Source organism: Hemiscyllium ocellatum, chromosome 20, assembly GCF_020745735.1.
Source record: "Hemiscyllium ocellatum isolate sHemOce1 chromosome 20, sHemOce1.pat.X.cur, whole genome shotgun sequence".
NCBI classification, from domain to species: domain Eukaryota; kingdom Metazoa; phylum Chordata; class Chondrichthyes; order Orectolobiformes; family Hemiscylliidae; genus Hemiscyllium; species Hemiscyllium ocellatum.
The window spans coordinates 9649858-9664250 of record NC_083420.1 but is presented as its reverse complement, the minus strand read 5'-3'; the positions used below and the strand labels follow the sequence as shown (position 1 = coordinate 9664250).

The following is a 14393-nucleotide window of genomic DNA, read 5'->3' as shown; positions in this document are numbered from 1 at the left end:
ATACATCCTTACACTCTGTTCCATTCTCTCAGTTCCTCTGTCTCCAATACATCTGTTCTGATGATACCAACTTTGTCAAGGGGGTGTCCAAAATGTCCATCTTCTTCCTCAACCGAGGATTCCCAGCAGTGTGATTGTCAGGGCCCTCAGCTGTGTTTGACCCATCTCCTCACTTCAGCCCTCTCGCCCTTGCTTTCTTCCCACAGCAGGGTCTCCCTTGCCCTCACTAATAATCTCACCAGCATCCAAAAGATCATTTGTCATGATTTCTGCCACCTCCAGTGGGATGCCTCCACCAGATACACATTCCCCTCCCCTTCCTTATCAGCCTTCTGCAGTGACCTCTGGAACACCCTGGTTCACTCCTCCTCCACTCCTACTGCCTCACGGCACCTTCCCCTGCAATTGCAGAAGGTGTAAACCTGACCTGTTTATTTCCTGCCTCCTCACTACCAAGGCCCCTGACTCACCTTCCATTGAAGCAATGAGCTATCTGTACTTCACTCAATCTATTGTAGTCACTGCTCACAATTGGTCTCCTCTATATTGGGAAGGTAGAGTGCAGACTGGATGACCCCTTTGCAGAACACATTCTGTCCATAAAAATGACTCTGAGCTTCCAGTTTCCTGTCATTCCACCACACCATCACATTCCCTGAGCAAGCTAGAAGAACAACGCCTCATTTTACGACTCGGTAACTCTGTAACCTTCTGGAGTCAATATCAAATTCAATACTTTTAGGAACGAGCACCTTCTCCATGTCCTGACCCCAACCCCCACACTCCAGGCTTTGTTATCACATGGGCAGCTACCACAACCATCCCATTATCAGTCACTAACAATCCCCTTGAGCAGGTTTGATTCTCCTATGCTGACCTTTACCTATTCCTTTGTCTGCACTGCTATTCTTCTCTCTTTCTGGGCTCCATCTCCAACCTATCATCTCCTCCACCCTGCTCCGGCATATACACCCAACCTTTTCCCAGTTACAATCAGTTCTCCAAGTGGGTCACTAGAACCTAAATGTTCACTATGCTTTCTCTCCACGAGTACTACCAGACCTGCTGAGTTCCTCCAGCATTTGCTGTTTGTTTTATTCTGATTTTGTGCTCTGATTGGTGGAGAGCATTCTATACTTCATGATTGGTCAATGTACTGAAAAAGGCCCTGTGATTGGTTGTTGTACAGATTGCTTTACGATGGTGGAAAGACCTATTAAGGTCAACTGTTTGGTCAAATTGTATGATTAGTGGAGTGGATCTCCATCTCTATGATTGGTTAATACTTGTCCACCAAGTAAAACGAAATGATTGGTTAATGCTCCTGCGTGTTCTCTGAGAGGTAGAGCGTTGATCGACGTTCTGATTGGTTAATCTATCTGATTCTACCTATTGATTGGTTAGTGTTCACTATTGTTCTCCGGGGGGGGGTAGAGACATTCCAGCTTCTTGATTGGTCGAGCGTAGAAACAGCATGCTCTGATTGGTTAGAATGCCTTTCCGTTCTTTGTTTGGTGGAGAGGCGACCGGCTTGTCTATTGGTCGATGTACAGGCCTCCGCTCGTTGATTGGCTAGTTATCCGGCGGGGCGGGACATCAGGTAGCTTTGTGATTGGTTAGTCTTTGAGGTAGCGGCGATGTAATTGGTTCGCACTGTGCTCTGATAGAGGACAGTGTCCCCGCCCCCTCCCGGTCAGTGAGTGGGCGGAGGCGGGAGGTTTGAGCCGGTGGATGTTAGCCTCACCCCCCGCGGCCCCGGCCCCGGCCCCAGGCTCGGGCCTGGCCTCTCCGCCCTGGAAGCTGCTGTCCGGACAGTTACGGCAGGCCTCAGCCTCGGGCCCGGGCCGGTGGGTATTGAGGCGGGAGGCGAGCGGCCGGCCCCCGCTGGAGCTGGGCCTGGTGTGGATGCAGGGCACGGTGCAGGAGGTCAGGCCCGAGGATCACATCAGTCTCCGTCTGCTCGACCCGAGCGGCACCTTCACCGTCACCGGGGCGGACCGTGTCCCCAAGGGGAGGCCGTGCATCGCCGCAGGTACCGGGGGGGCGGGGTCAAAACATCCAGTTCACCGGAAACTACCCCCTGCCCTTTGACCCCACCAGCCCTGCCCTTTGACCCCACCACCAGCCCTGCCCTCTGACCCCACCACCAGCCCTGCCCTCTGACCCCCTTCCTCACCACCCTCTGCCCTTTGACCTCTCCACCACACCCTGTCCTTTGACCCCCTCCACTATCACCCCAGCCCTTTTGACCCCACTACCCCTGCCCTTTGACCTCCTCCCCCCCGCTCTTCAACTCTTCTCTTCTCCCCCCCCCACCAGCACTTCAATCTCTTACTACACCCCTCTTCAACTCCCACTACCATCTCCTGCCCCCCTTCCCCCCCCCCTCCTCCCCCCACCTCCCCCCTTCCCCCACCTCCCCCCCCCCCCTCCCTCCCCCCTGCAGCAATGAACCTGCACTCCAACGTCTCTTTGTTCAGCAACACTCCCTTGGACCTTACCATTAAGGTGTATAAGTCCTGCTAAGATTTGATTTCCCAAAATGTAGCACCTCGCATTTATCTGAATTAAACTCCATCTGCCTCTTCTCAGTCCATTGGCCCATCTGATCAAGATCCTGTTGTAATCTGAGGTAACCCTCTTCGCAGTCCACTACACCTTCAATTTTGGTGTCATCTGCAAGCTTACTAATTGTACCTCTTATGCTCGCATCCAAATCATTTATGTAAATAACAATACGTAGAGGACACAGCACTGATCCTTGTGGCACTCCACTGGTCACACGCCCTACCACCCTCTGTCTTCTACCTTTCAGCCAGTTCTGTATTCCATCTCTGGAATCTGGGAGGAAACGAGAGCACCCGGAGGATACTTGCACTGACACGGGGAGAACGTGCAAACTCCATGCAGACAGTCACCTGAGGAATCAATCCTACATCCCTGGTGCTGTGAGGCAGCAGTGCTAACCACTGAGCCACCGTGCTGCCCCAAGCATAGCCATGTCTGAACTTGTGGTTTTCCCTGTTTATACTCTGAATATGGAGAAAGTGAAGAAGGCATTCCTGAAGAAGGGCTTATGCCCAAAATGTCGATTCTCCTCCTCGGATGCTGCCTGGCCTGCTGTGTTTTTCCAGCACCACATTTTTCGACTATATTTTGAATGTGCAGATTTGTGTTATTTAAGTGATGAATGTAGCTGTAAGGTTTAAATCACTGAATGTTTAGCTGTCAAATTTATTAAGTTTACAGCAAGTTGAGTGACTAGGGAGTGTTGGGCATAACGAGTGACTCACCTTAATTTTTAACTTCAGTGTGTAGTGACTTGGTGGAGTGGATCTCCTCTGTCTTTTTATAGAAGCCCGCAAATTGGAGATATTTATTCTCATGAAATAGAGATTGGAGGGTGGAAAGATTCAATGAACTTAGTCAGGTGATGAGACTGAAGGTTTGACTGAATGATCTTGCTGTGTGCAGCATCTGATTTTCTCTCACTGTGTGGTGAAGTTGATGCACTTTCTTAATGGTCTGTTGCAGCTGCTAGGTCTTGTCAGTTTTCCCCACCTGCTTTTACTCTCCAGTGTTGCTGGCATTCCTGATCTCTCATTGTACATGGTGGTGGTGGTGGTGGTGGTTGGTGGGGGGAGGGGGTGGAATTGTTTGCAAGAGACTGCGATGCTGTGTCTGGTTAAATAGATACAAACTTGGTGGTGCTGTTTCACATTGTACCTTCTCCTTGCTGCAGGTCAGGTGATTGCTTCGTTTCTGGATCAGTGGTGCTGGAAAAGCACAGCAGTTCAGGCAGCATCCAACGAGCAGTGAAATCATTTCGGGCAAAAGCCCTTCATCAGGAATAAAGGCTGAATGCCTCATCTTCCGCCTCGGAACACTTCAACCCCAGGGCATCAATGTGGACTTCAACAGTTTCCTCATTTCCCCTTCTCCCGTCTCACCCGAGTTCCAAACTTCCAGCTCAGCACTATCCCCATGACTTGTCCGACCTGACTAGCTCCTTTTCCACCTATCCACTCCACCCTCTCCTCCCTGACCTATCACCTTCATCCCCTCCCCCACTCACTCTATGCTACTTTCTCCCCACCCCATCCCTCCTCTGGCTTATCTCTCCACGCTTCCGGCCTTTATTCCTGATGAAGGGCTTTTGCCCGAAACGTCGATTTCGCTGCTCGTTGGATGCTGCCTGAACTGCTGTGCTCTTCCAGCACCACTGATCCAGAATCTGGTTTCCCGCATCTGCAGACATTGTTTTTACCTGATTGCTTCGTTTGGCAACACTAGCCCCCTCTTTGCTCATTTGTACAACTATCCCCTGGCAGCAGTGAAGGTGTAGTGGGCAGAAGGAAAAAAACTGTTCAATTATTGTGTCCACAATATAGTCAGTGGAAAAACATTAAGCCTGCTGCTGGGCTAGAGTAAATTTTCTTTTGTTTCCTGTTGTTTTGCTGCAGTGAAAGAATTTGCTGGCAATGAACCTTAGAGCCATGAATTTTAATGGTTGCATTGTATGAGAAAGTGAAAGTTATCTGCATTTGTCATGCTTCAACAGACTCTCCAGTGTGGTTAATTCTGTCAAAATGGTTATACAATAACTTTGTCATGAACTTATTTTACGAGCGAGCATATGGGATGTGTGTGAAGCTGCAGCAGAGGTAAGGGAAGAATGGTCAAATGGAGATGTAATGACTGTTTTCTTACTGTGAAACTGAGTGACCTGTTTGGCTGAAAGTTCACTACGTATTAAAAACCAAGATGAGAACCAAAAACTGGTTTGTGGTTTATTTTTCTAGCTTTGAGGAAGTCTGAGCTTAGCGTAATTGACCTTGCAAGGGAGAGCCAGTAGTCTGAAAGCTGGGCATGGACAATGAGGTGAAATGGTACCTTTTGGCAGACGTATCAACAAGGCAAGTTCCCTGTGCAGTGAGTTCCTTTTTTTCATCCTGCTCCCCCTCAACCCCCCATCTACGGAATATGTTGGCAAAAGGAGAAGCTTGTCAGCCCAGCATTGTTAATATTGCACATCTATGGCATTAATATCTCTGGACAAACGTTTGGGGAGGGTAGGACGTCGACTGCTCTGAAGCAGTGAGTAAATTAGGCCAATATTTTCTGAAGTTTAGAGGAATGAGAGGTGATCTCATTGAAATATACACTATTCTGAAACAGGGTTTTTTAAAAATTCTTTTGTAAGATGTGGGTGGTGCTGCATTTGTTGTTGTCTGGTCCTGTTTTTGAGTGCATCAGACATGACTGAACCAGTCCTCCTTTTTACAGTGGTTGATCGAGACCATTGCCAATGGCTTCCTTTATATCCCAGGTCTATTCACTTGATTAAAACCCAAGTTCCCAGATCATTATTGAAAACAACAGATCAGCCAGCATCCTTGGAGAGAGAGCAAGCTAACATTTAGAGTCTAGATGACTCTTTGAGCTCTGAAACATTAGCTTGCTCTCTCTCCATGGATGCTGTCTAACCTGTGATCTCCAACATTTTGTTTTCAGTGCAGATTCCAACAGCTGTGGTAATCTGGTCCCAGAGCATTAGCCTAGACCTTTTGTTTTTCCTAGTAGAAACAACATTACCACTGTGCTACCATCACCTCCCTGCTGGCTAGGGAATTGGCAGGATCGATTCTGGCCAAGGAGTCTAAAGTTCAGTGGCACAGTCTCAGGATAAAGGGCTGATCGTGTAGTTCTCTGAAAAGAAATTCCTTTACTTGAAGGGTTGTGAATCATTGGAATTCTTTTCCTCAAGATTTTGGATACTCCATTGTTGAATGCATTGGATTTTGAATGAACAGCTTTTGATTTACCAAGAAATTGAAGAGTATGGAGAGGAAATGGGAAAATAGATTGAGGTGTAAGATTGTTGGTGGTCAGTCAGGCTAAAACTATTAGATCTTATACTTGGCTGTGTACAATTAAATCTTAAGCTTTTATCATGCTTCCAGGACTAGTGAGGTTTGAATATTAGTTAATTTTCCAAAGTCAGTGAAAACATAAGCGCAGAATGGTCTGAGATTTAATTCCTGGTTTGTCAGACTAGGGAGGAAAAGGTTTCTAAAGAAATTAGGAGACCAAAGAAAAATGCTGGTGGGTAACATTAAGGAAAACCTAACTGTGTTTTCTAAGTACTTTTGAGGTATGAGTGGAGCTGAAAAACTTAGCTGAGGTTTAAATGAATACTTTGCATCTCTATTCCCTCTGGTGGATGGTGAAGATTTAAAAATCAGGATGGTGAGTGGGAAATGTGGTACGTTTGAATTAAATTTGAAAGGAATGAGGTATCTGTGGTTTTAGCAGGTTTGACATAAGAAAACCAAAGGCCAGTGTAATAGGGAAACTATTGGAAAAATCAGTCTTCGCTTGGAGAAGCAAGGATTAATTGAGGAGTCAGTGTGGCTTTGTAAGGGAGAGATGTCTAACATGTTTTTCAAGTAGTTAAGTCTGTACATTAGGTTACTGCAGTTGATGTAGTGTACATGCACTTTGCTAAGACTTTTGACAAGTCTTATGGCAGACTGGTTGAAGCTAAATGCCCGTGGGATCCAGAGCAGTTTGTCAAATTGGATCCAAAGTTGGTTTAGTGGAAGGAAGCAGAGGGTGACCATCCAAAAATGTTTTTGTGATTGGAAGTCGGTGTCTAATGGTGTACCACTGGGTCATTGCTGGATCACTTGCTTTTTTTTTTGTGTACATTTAGGATCTAGGCATTAAGGTAGGAAGTATGACCAGTGCATTTGGAGGTGACATGAAATGTGGTGTGGCAAGTAGGAGGAAAGCCTTAAACTACAGGACAATATAGATGGGTTGGTCAGTGGGTGAACAATGCTAAATAGGATAGTATTCTGAAAAATGAAATGATCTATTTTGGACAAACTAGCAATGCGAGTTAGGACTTTTTTTCTCAAGGAGAATTGCTGGAGGAGTTCAAATCATCAGGCTTAACAAATTAAGTAGGGCAAAGCTTCCCATTTGTGATAATATGGAGAGAAAGAGGCACAGATTCAAGATAGCCAGTCTCTGGGTTACAAACTGATTCTGTCAGAACATAATATAGTACAATATAAAATATCATCTGCTTGGAAGTGTGAGAGACTATTATTTGCATGTCAGGTCATTAATAGCATGATGGGATCTCCTTTGAAAGTATGATATTCCTAAGTTAGAGACCCCTGTAATTAGTAAAATAGGAAAAGTGATACAGAAATGACTATCATGCAGCAAGAGGTAGGATCAGGAATGCACTGCCTGATGTGTGGTTGAGGCAAATTCAAGTGAGGCATATAAAGGGGCCCTGACTGTTATCTAAAAAGGAAATGTGCAGGGATATGGAGAGGTGAGAGAATGCCCTCGGATGAAATTGAAGGGCCAGCGCAGAGGGGGCAAATGGCTGCCTGCCCCATTAACATTTTGTAACTGAGCATTCTGATTGACATTCGCCTCCATTGTGCAGAATAGTTGTTCTGATAGGGTACAGGAGGGGCTACAGGCACCTGTGAAACCATTCCAGCACAAGTCATGGAGGTGTATAGCACAGAAACAGACCCTTCGGTCCAACTCGTTCATGTTGACCAAATATCCTAAGCTAGGGCAGCACAGTGGTTAGCACTGCTGCCTCACAGCACCAGGGACCCAGGTTCAGTTGCAGCCTTGGGTCTGTGTGGAGTTTGCACATTCTCTCGGTGTTTGCGTGGGTTTCCTCCGGGTGCTCCGGTTTCCATCCACAGTCCAAAGATGTACAGGTCAGGTGAATTGGCCTTGCTAAATCGCCCATAGTGTTAGGGGCATTAGTCAGAGGGAACCGGGTCTGGGTGGGTTACTTTTCGGAGGGTCGGTGTGGATTTGTTGGGCCGAAGGGCCTGTTTCCACACTGTAGGGAATCTAATTTTTAATTTAATGTAGTACCATTTTCCAGCACTTGGCCCATATCCCACTAAACCCTTCCTATTCATATACCCTTCCAGATGCCTTTTAAATGTTGTAATTGTACCAGCCTCCACCAGTTCCTCTGGCAGCTCATTCCATACATGTATCACTCTCTCTGCAGGAAAAAGTTGCCCCTAAGGTCCTGTTTAAATTTATCTCCCCCCACCCACCAAACCTATGCCCTCTAGTTCTGGAGTCCCCCACCCTAGAGAAAAGATCTTGTCTATTTACCCTATCCATGTCCCTCATGATTTTATAAACCTCTATAAGGTCACTCCTCACCCTCTGACGCTCCAGGGAAAACAGCCCCAGCCTGTTCAGCCTCTCCCTGTAGCTCAAATCCTCCAACCCCGGCAACATCCTTGTAAATCTTTTCTGAACCCTTTAAAGTTTCACAACATCCTTCTGATAGGAAGGAGACCAGAATTGCATGCAATATTCCAAAAGTGGCCTAAATGTTACCTTTCAGAAGGGAATTAGTAAGGATCAATCAGCTGACTAACTTCAAAGTCATCATTGTCATCCATGTTGATATATCCTGCAGAATTCATTTGACTTGACTGATTGATTGTGCCAAAGGAATGCTTAAGTCCAGAATGTAGTCTAATATCTAAATGTGATTCGAAGTTTGTTTAAAAAAAATGTATTGTGCTTGTGTATGAAATAAGGGGCCTTTGTTTATATTGTACAAAAGAAATTTGACCTCCCTGTAATGAGTTTGATAAGCTTGCCCACACTCGAGCAATGTGTGCTGCTTAAAACGAGTCTAATGCTTCAGACGTGCAGAAACTGCATACAGCTGTTCCAGTAAATGTAGTGCAGGCGACATGGGTGCTTTGATCTGTTTGGCAATAACTGGGTGCCTGCGGCTAAAATTGGGGTGGTTATTAGAATGAAACCTTCTGAAGTGCTGACTGACAATTCATAGCACAGTCATGTGATTAAGATGACAGCTCCCACACCCCACACATCTAATGCACCCGTTAAAAGTGTTAATAAACATGTTTTGCTGAAAAATCACTTATTTTCAGTGAAATGTGTTTTGGAGTGCACTAAGTGTGAACAGTTTACCTGAGCATTGAAACTCAATCTGATGAAATCCTTTTAATTTTGTCTGCTTTTCTTATTTCCATTCCTCCTCCTTAATGAGGGATTAACTGCTGGCAACTTTTCCTGCAAAACTCCCTTTAAACTTTGTTTTATTATTTCTCTCAGCCTCGTGGTAATTCATGCAACTTAAGTCAAATTCCTTGAATTTTATTTCTGGAGTAGCATTTGTATCATTTGGCACACACCAGCAGGAGGTGATGCCAGTAAATCCAAAAATGCTAGTTAAAGGAAGGAATGCTGACTTTCATAGTAACCACACAAGCGTTCAATCATCCGGGTCCTGTCAGTAGTTCATGGGCCTAGGAGCCATACATAGTCATTGGGATCAAAAAGATGGAAATAGCAGTTGTTTTTAATCTATGCTGTTATTAAACCTCAATGACCAGCTGGACACTGTCTTGCCAACATAGCGGCACTTGGGTGCCAGTTATGATTGGTAGTTTCTGACAGAGGTTTATCCTATTCTGGGAGGGTATGGGAGATTCTGGTTAGAGCACTCCAGTTTGTGTGGTGCTGGGAAATGTACCTTTGGCTGTAAACCTGATAGCAAACATGACTTTCAGTATTTCGTGATGTGTCTATTGGAAATCAATCTGCACTCAGCAGTAGCGTGGTACCTATTTTAAGAAGAGTTCATTCATAAATCCATTATTGTTTAGGGCAATGGTTATAATCTCAATGCATAGATTCAAATCTCACCACAGTAGCTGGTGGTATGTAAGTTAATAAATCAGGAACATAAAACTTTCTGGTGACAGTGACAGTTATCACTTTTTTTAAAAGAAAAGCAAACTGATTTACAAATGTCCTTTAGACAAGGAATTCTGTTCTCAGCAGGTCTGGATCTGTAAGCATTCTCAAATCAGAGAATGCTATTGTGCTCAGCTCTTGCAAAGCCAAAACAGATTAGATTAAATAACTGGTGTTCCTTTGTCCATCTGGGCTGCTGAATTTGAGACAGTTGTTTTCAAGGATGGGTTCAACAAGCCAATCTAGTCTGCCTGTTGATCACTGAAATGGTGCTGAATAAACTTGGCAGGTAAAAGCAATTATTGAGTAAATATTGATGCTATTTGGCTGAAGACCTAAACTGATAAGTTAGTGATGTGTCCTCTCTTCTCCATTCCAATGTGGAATTTAAATTTGTATCCCTCTAATTTCTGATTTTTGTTCGATGCCCCTTTTTTTAAAAAAAATAGCAATTATTTTAATTTGCTTTTATTGACTTATTTTGGTTTGGATTTTCAGGAGTAGAGCTGTGGTTGCGAGGTGGTCAGGCATTGGTCTTGTAAACCTGGAAAAGTCAGTGCTTACTGAAAGTTTCTCAATTTCTTTGAGTGGAGAACAATCTTTTGTCCAGCTGCTCCTAGAGAGGCAGTGTGTTGAGGCCTTCTGCAGGGGTATGTCCTCCAGTGGCTGAAGTGTGTTACCTCCCCATGACATGTTTTAGATTTGTTTCCTTTTGGTATTTTATTTTGCTACAATGTTTGTTTTTTTTTTAGTTTCTCAGAAATATGTAAAGTGACAACACTAAGGTATTGGTGGGTAGGAGACAGAATCCAATATTACCTTTCTCTGTACAAACCTGCTGTTAAGAAAAGCATCTGACTTTAGTTTCACACTTCACCCATAAGGTGACTTCTTCATTGGTGAACAATCTAGGCTGATACTTTGTAATGCTGAGAGAGGGCCGCACTGTAGCAGGGTGCTGCATCTTGGATGTTGTGTTTAGCTAGGGCCTTGCTTTAGCCTCCCAAGTGAATGTCAAAAATTCACAGGCAGTATCCCTAAAATAGGTGATCACTTTGTGATCTCACGGCTGTTTGTTGTGTGCCTGTTGACTGTACTGAATTGTGATGGCACCTACATGTCATCGGTTGTAGTTTTCTTTAGTATGTTTCAGGCAGCCCATTGTAATTGCAGCTTCAGTCATGGTGAAGGGTTTATAGAAGTGGGTTTTACATTGCTTGTCAAGCATGGTGGCCAAAACAGACTCTGATTAGCTTCCAAATTGTACTGCCTGTTTAACAGAAGAAGAGAAACAATGCAATGTTGTAGTTCCAAAATCTCCAAAGCTAAATTTTAATATATAAGCATTTCCGATCTGCCACACCCTCAACAAAAGTCTTGTTCATGTAGTGCAATTGCTCAGTAAGATGACTGTGTTTCTTCGTGATTATACTTCAGTAGGGTTAGAGGCTGAATGACTCCTGATTCTACCCTAAATGCTACTTTGCTTGAGTCTTTACAAAGCTGTTGAAAACAAAATAGTGGAAGCTGTCAGTTTTGTGATAGTTGTTATGACTGCTGCATTCATTACTTTTCAGTGACAGGTTGTATTCCAATGCAACTCAAATTGTAATCACGCACTGGAGGACTTAAAGTTGACTTAAGATAAACATCAGATTGTGATCTGGGCCACAGAATGCTGTTACTTGCTGAGATTCCACTGGCTTCCATCACCTAGAAGGACAACGGCAGCATATACATGGAGCCACCATGACCTGTTAATTTTCCTCCAGGCCACCCAGCATGCTGACATGGAGCAATGTTGTTGTTCCTTCCTTCAGTGTCGCGAGTCAAAATTGTGAAACTCCCTTTCTAGGAGTTGACCCTCACTGACTGCAAAGATTCAGGAAAGCAGATCACACTCCCTTCTCAGTAGGAATTCGGGTTAGTAGATGGATGGATTTGTGAAGTGTATAGGAGTGGAGGGCAATGGGGAACTGACATGAAAGAGGAGTTGAGGCCAATTAGCCATAATCTTGTAAAATGGTGGGGTGGGTCTGAGGGGTTGAATAGTCTATTTCTGTTCCTATTTCTTATGTTCTTGTACGTAGTTAATTAAAATGTCTTCAGTACTTTATGAAGCAAAATCCTTTTATACAGAATGATAGTTATAAGCTGTGTTCCGGTATATTAAATATCAATTTGAAAGGTTACTGACCAGAAATGTCAGTTGTTTCTCCACTGTCTGATCTGTTCAGTTTATCAGGGTTTTTTAAATGTTTCTAGCATGCGCAGCATTTAACCTTTGTGCTTTGTACAGGATTTGGTTTTTGGATTGTAATCATAACTGCTTTTCTTTTTTTGTTGTTACAGGAAAGTATGTGATGGTGATGGGAGTGATCCAATCATGCAGTCCTGAGCCTGTAATACGGGCTGTGAAGTTGACTGACCTCTCTGGTAATGCTTTGCACAGGAGCATGTGGCCGCTTGAAGTGGAGGATCTTCAACAAAACATCCCATAGGCCTGTGCAAGCAGACACCACCTCATTGACTTTGCATCAATTTGAAATGCAAAAGAATGTGATCGAGAACAGAGTAAGGAAATTGCAATCTTCAAAAAGACTCCAAAACACAAAACTAATCAGTGCCTTTATGGGCAAATATTTAAAAAAACCCGATGTTTTCTGGCCCACATATTTATAGTTTGTTTTACTGTGAAGGCTTTGTATCATCTAAATGTTTGGATCCAGATGATAAATGACAGGACATTTCAACTCAGATGTTGATGACCATAGGGAAATAACTGATGGTGTGTCATTGTGGAGTAAATGCTAAAAGTTGCTGTCAGTCTAGCCTAAACAGTTTCTCGATAACTTAGTTTCTTGGAATTGGATCATAACCTCAACTGTTCTTCATAATTTCTATTTTACTTATAAAGTTATTGTCAGGGCTTTATTTTGCCAACTGAAAGAGGAAGAGAAGCTTTCGTTCACTATACTTCCCACATGTTGGTTAAAGCACTGTAGTTTTTCCGGGGGGGGTGCTGTCTGAACTAGGACGCTTGATTATTGTGTCCAAAGTTTAAATAAAATGTACTATGTAAGCTAAATACCACATTACGTCTTTAATATTTTCCTTGTTTTTAATCTGTTCAGGCTGACATTTTTATTTTTAGCCTCCGGTGAATTTGTAGTCTAAGTATTTGAGAGAAATCTACAAAGTGTTCTCTCTGAGGGTAAAGAAACCAACGTTCATCAAATTATGGCAGTAATGATTTGATGCCTCACTCTATCCTTCACTATCACTGTCAACATCAGCATGCAGGATTCCTCTGTGCCATTTGATGTATCTGGTTTTGTCTCCTGTTATCCTTTCTCAGGTCATAGTCATAGAGATGTACAGCGCGGAAACAGACCCTTCGGTCCAACCTGTCCATGCCGACCAGATATCCCAACCCAATCTAGTCCCACCTGCCAGCACCTGCCCATATCCCTCCAAACCCTTCCTATTCATATACCCATCCAAATGCCTCTTAAATGTTGTAATTGTACCAGTTTCCACCACACCCTCTGGCAGCTCATTCCATACACGTATCACCCTCTGCGTGAAAAAGTTGCCCCTTAAATCTCTTTTATATCTTTCCCCTCTCACTCTAAACCTATGCCCTCTAGTTCTGGACTCCCCCACTCCAGGGAAAAGACTGTGTCTATTTATCCTATCCATGCCCCTCATAGTTTTGTAAACCTCTATAAGGTCACCCCTCAGCCTCTGACACTCCAAGGAAAACAACCCCAGCCTGTTCAACCTCTCCATGTAGCTCAGATCCTCCAACCCTGGCAACGTCCTTGTAAATCTTTTCTGAACCCATCCAAGTTTCACAACATCTTTCCGATAGGAAGGAGACCAGAATTGCATGCAATATTCCAACAGTGGCCTAACCAATGTCCTGAACAGCCACAACATGACCTCCCGACTCCTGTACTCTTTATTCTGACCAATAAAGGAAAGCATACCCAACGTCGTCTTCACTATCCTATCTACCTGCGATTCCACTTTCAAGGAGCAATGAACCTGCACTCCAGGGTCTCTTTGTTCAGCAACACTCCCTAGGACCTTACCATTAAATGTATAAGTCCTACTAAAATTTGCTTTCCCAAAATGCAGCACATCACATTTATCTGAATTAAACTCCATCTGCCACTTCTCAGCCCGTTGGCCCATCTGGTCCAGATCCTGTTGTAATCTGAGATAACCCTCTTCGCTGTCCACTACACCTCCAATTTTGGTGTCATCTGCAAAATTACTAACTGTACCTCTTATGCTCGCATCCAAATTATTTATGTAAATGACAAAAAGTCGAGGGCCCAGCACCGATCCTTGTGGGACTCCACTGGTGCTTGAATGAGCAACAGTTGAGCTGTCGAATGCATCATTGTTGCAGTCACAATAGTGGATTTTGAATTGCTCCAGTACTGATCTTGATCTGCATCTTAGTCCAACAGACTACAGCTTCCAGAATGTAATTAATAGTACTAGATGGAGCGTACAGCTAGCATGTTCTTTAAAAGATTTGCATTGCTGCCAATACATACAAATTGCTATGTATCAAGAGT

The 14393-nt window shown here is 44.0% G+C and overlaps 1 protein-coding gene across 1 annotated transcript; it reads left to right on the top strand.

Moving 5' to 3' along the window:
- The first annotated feature begins 1667 nt into the window (after window positions 1-1667).
- Window positions 1668-12889, top strand: rmi2 (RecQ mediated genome instability 2). The gene is made up of 2 exons (XM_060840141.1): window positions 1668-2032; window positions 12154-12889. The coding sequence occupies exons 1-2, from the start codon at window positions 1732-1734 to the stop codon at window positions 12300-12302; spliced, it is 450 nt and encodes a 149-aa protein (XP_060696124.1). The 5' UTR covers window positions 1668-1731; the 3' UTR covers window positions 12303-12889.
- Window positions 12890-14393: the final 1504 nt, after the last annotated feature.